Source organism: Trichoplax adhaerens, genomic scaffold (genome assembly GCF_000150275.1).
Source record: "Trichoplax adhaerens TRIADscaffold_5 genomic scaffold, whole genome shotgun sequence".
NCBI classification, from domain to species: Eukaryota; Metazoa; Placozoa; class Uniplacotomia; order Trichoplacea; family Trichoplacidae; genus Trichoplax; species Trichoplax adhaerens.
This window is the reverse complement of record NW_002060947.1, coordinates 2,473,147-2,477,776: the sequence shown is the minus strand read 5'-3', so window position 1 is coordinate 2,477,776 and position 4,630 is coordinate 2,473,147. Positions and strand designations below refer to the sequence as shown.

Sequence of the window (4,630 nt, the reverse complement as noted above, 5' to 3'; positions counted from 1 at the left end):
ATATTGGAATTATTTTTCGAAAATTCTGCATTGTTGTCGCGAGATCTATAGGAGTTAAGTTTTTGACTCCTGGAATACGCTAATCCTGAAGAAGCTCCTGTAAATGATTCAGGAATGACTTCGCTTGATCCTATATGATCTTGTTCATGACGGTTCCAGTATTTCCGATTGGTTTGAGAGTTTTTCAATTTGCGTTCGCTACTATTTTGAATAACATTTAGTTGCCCTCTAATACCAACTCCAATGTCTTTAACACTGCTAGTAGGGGGTTGCGGATGGTTTATATCACAGTCGCTATACTCAACTAAAGACTCCTCCGAACCGCCATATTCGCTTGGCATACGACCTATCTTAAAACAGGCAACCGAACAGTATAATTTCCCATGCTTTGGCAAAAAAGTTTTTCCGAGCAAAGACTGATTACATTCGCTACAGCTGAAACAATCATCACTTGCGTGCCAATGCATGTCGTTATGAGCCATGTGACCGTCATTTAATTCTATCATCTCTCCGCATGATTCACAATATACTGCATACAAACCTATATAAAAATAAGGTGCAATAGTACTGACATTCTATAACAGTTATATTATCGCATTATTAATACAGCACTCAGTAGTACGGCACTATTTAAGCTATGATGTACTACTATATTTCTAAGCCCAGATAACTTTATTTCCATTATACTTACTCTCGAAGCACCTGCAACAATACGGTTGTCCATCCCTCATAATATATTGATTTCTGCTACCAAGTCTACATTCGCATTCGTAACAAACAAAGTGATCAGTGTGCCAAGTTCGCCCATGTGCTTGAATACATTCCTCAGTGAAGATTATCTGTTAATTCAGGAAAATATTTATCAATGTGGTTTTGTATTATTAGAAACGAATATAAAAATAAAATAAATAATACTTCGTCACAGGCATTGCATCTAGGTTTTACGGAATCGGCATGATGCCGCCCACAATAAACTTCACCATCCTTGTAATAATAGATCAAGTCTACTAATCCATTTTCACAAACGCAGCAAATAAAACATTCTGGGTGCCAAACCAAGTTTTCAGGAACTGCATGCGATGCGAATAATCCTAACTCCCCATGATTTAATTGTTCTCCACACTAAAAACAACATTCTGGATTAGCAAGAAGTTTTTAAGAAAATTCCAGAAACTTTTAAAAAGGTTCTAAATCTTGATTCACGTAGGTAATTTGTATAATTATTGTGGTGATTGGATATTTTTTTACGAGAGCAAGTTAAAATGCAAGAAATCGAATCTTATCCAGGTATTACAGTATGACATTAACTGTGAGGTCGATCTTAAACTTACGAGCATAACTATGCGACTAATAATTTAATTAAGCAAAGGTGGTACTTTTACTATACCAAAGGTGTAGCATAACTCACTTCAGCGCATTCATGGCCATTCATTCTAGATCCTATTGTTCTCACGGTTGCTTGGCCAAACGCATCTTTTTTGCGTGTAGCAGAAAACTGCCTATGCTTTTTCTTCTCCTCTTCTGATAGCCGGTAACAAAATTTCGGGTCATAGTCATGAGCTGGATGCTGATAAAGTAGCTGTTGAATTCGGTATCTATCACCTAGGCAATAAGAAAGTTGCATGAATGATTACATTTTACGAATTGTATAGGTGATCATTTGGACTACTGCAATGCCATTTTGTAAACACCTGCACGTCCTTTTTTATCAAGATTTTACTTATTACTAGACATCTAACCCATAAGTAACGTTACTATATGCGCATTATATTATAGGAAGGATGCTTGTGATAAGTATTACAGAAGTCCTTATCTACAAAAGATTACTTGATATGGTTAACCTTGTTCAATTCCTATGTAGAATGCTAGAATCAACTGAATCACATCTTTAACCTACCAAGTATCAATTACGTAATCCAGCTGCTATTTTACTAAATGAATAATTTATTTTTGCAAACCTTGACCGATTTTAATTTATGCAGGTACAGCGAATAGTCGATATTTGATAGCTTTGCTAACGAACGGAAGCACGTAAAAGTATAAAACGTATTCCGTAATTTTGTTTAAATCTTTTGTTTAAATCTTACCGACACTGTCAATGATTGGAACGTTTTCTTTTGGTAAGCAGTCAAAGTAGGCTTCAATCTACATTAATTAATTATATTATAGTTGATGCAAATGAGTACAACCAGATCTTACGAATATACATGAATTACTTAAGTGTCTTACAAAATATTACGTTATAATACCTGTCGAATTGATAATGCGGGCGGCGTCCATGCATATTCCTCAATCGCAGGATTTATATTAAAGTCTGATAGTCCATTTACTTTATAATATTCAAATATCATTTTTTCAACAAATCTTTCATGATCATCGGCTAATATATCGTGTTCACTCTTTGAACATTTACAGTGACGGCAAATTTTTCTTTAAGAATAAGAAAGAGGGTTGCGGAACAATAATTTAGACTTATGTAATTTCACAAATTAGATTTGTTTCAAAAGTGTACTTCATCTTATAGGATCATATCAAGTCATATAAGAATAATTTTGGGCCACATTTAGCTTAATTTCATAGCCTGTTTTAGAGATTCGTGTGAAACAATTTTTCATATTGACTGTAGAAGTAGAGATAGAATATGGTAGGAGGTTAGGTTGCCAACATTTGACGGTCTACAGCCAATAACCGTGATTAGAAACCAGTATGATCGATATTCTGATCAGAAAGTCGCTTTGCTCATCGATATGCATATATATATTCTCTTTGTGAGTTCAATGATCGTATAACATAAATAGACATCATGAATGGGTTTACTGAAATATTGTTATCTGATATTGTAGTATACAGTACAGCATTACATAATTTCTCATATCTGGTATGAAAAAGCGAAGGCAGCAAATGATATCGGCTTACCATAGTGCATTCTATGTCTGTACGGTATATTGAACAAATTTCAATACCTTCGCAAATACTAATTTTCTATTTCTTTCAAACTATTCTTCGCACAGCATAATCTACACTCAATGCTATACTGCAAGCTATAAATGCGAATTAAAGATACTTTTTCAGCAGTTCATGATAACATCATACCTACATATCATACAGTATGTTAAGACATTTCAAAAAATGATGTTAAAAACGACTGTGTTTTCCGAACAAGGCCCAATCTACGAAAGATTTCAGAATTATCGAAACTGTCCATTAATTTGAGTGTTTATCGTGGCATTGCTCGTCACTAACTTGAGTGTCGATTTATGCAGTATAATTCATAGTATCTAAACTTTATGGCATTGCTGTAATATTCATGAATCGATTGGTAAACATTACAGGTCTCTAATTTTTATCAGTATACAGTACACAAATATGCACCATGATATCACAGAACAACATAAATCACTCGTATACAAAGCTTAAGCTTTACAGCTCAGGGCCTAACCATATAATAAATTACAGTAGAAAGCATTCGTCTTTCAATCTTGAATTGCATTATTAATTATAATAAATACTATGTGATGTTTCTGACTGAAAATACCGACTGATGTTATCTACAGTATTCGTAAGGTCTACTATGATTTATATTTATTTCAATCTAAAATTTGGTTTTAAGTACTGTGCAGGGTATTGACATGCGATGGACGACAATACAATATTAGAGTAAAAAATAGTCTGAGTCATCGCATTTTTGTACATCAACATCCTCTTACCAGACGTACTTTCGCATAAAAACGTCCAAGTAATGAAAAATGTAATAAAACTATAGGGATTATTCTTACCTCCAAGAGTGGTGACAAAATCCAGGACATTTTTGGCGACATTTTAAGCAAGGTCGGCCAGTATCAGAGTCGCGAGTTGCTTCTGCTGGCTATGAAAAGAAAGACCGAACTTGAAAGTTAAAAAACATAGAGGTAAAGAAAAGGCTTCATCTCTGCAGTATGATTATTATAATTAACTAAATGAACATGGACTATACAAGGGACTTCTCTAAGAGAATTCCTTAACCGCACTGTACGTTAAATACACATCAGAATCTCATTTACGACTACAATTCTCCGAGTTTAACTTAGTTTAGTGAGCGTAACATAGTGCAACATCATGTTAATCCAGCATATTAATTTATAAACCAATTTTGTATTGATTTTCCAGTTAAAATTGAAACAAAATTTGCAGTCCCTGTAACAAATTGACTTGTATTATAACTTTCGTTATACTTAAATTGTTAGCATGAAACTCTGATAGCATGTAATATAACTCATGACTGAGTTTCATAATGAATTATTTAGGATAACAAAAATTACATGATAAACTATCCTAATGATGGTCATGTACTTTAGGTCAAGGGAAAATCTTTACGGTTCACGACATGAAGGGTTAATATCATAAAAACGATAAAACTAACGTACGTATACATTGCTATACTGGACAGTAATACTGATATTTCGCATTCATTTCATCGCTAAATTATACATTATTTTACTACGCATACCATATAGTATGGTCACACTACGGCATGTCAGCATATATTTTTCTTACATACGTACCATAATGTATCAAGTTAACATAGTTTAATGAAATCTTTATGTGAAGTTTATAAAGTTTATACTTTCGCTACATTACAGTAAATTTTAGA

The 4,630-nt window shown here is 33.6% G+C and overlaps 1 protein-coding gene across 1 annotated transcript; it reads right to left on the bottom strand.

The window, feature by feature from the left end:
* Nucleotides 1–356: 356 nt before the first annotated feature.
* TRIADDRAFT_26089 (uncharacterized protein) lies at nucleotides 357–3,835 on the bottom strand (the record flags this gene model as incomplete). The annotated part of the gene is made up of 7 exons (XM_002112366.1): nucleotides 357–541; nucleotides 692–839; nucleotides 916–1,122; nucleotides 1,388–1,602; nucleotides 2,088–2,145; nucleotides 2,250–2,430; nucleotides 3,777–3,835. Coding segments are annotated over 7 exons (1,053 nt in total), but the record flags the coding sequence as incomplete, so codon positions are not given.
* Nucleotides 3,836–4,630: the final 795 nt, after the last annotated feature.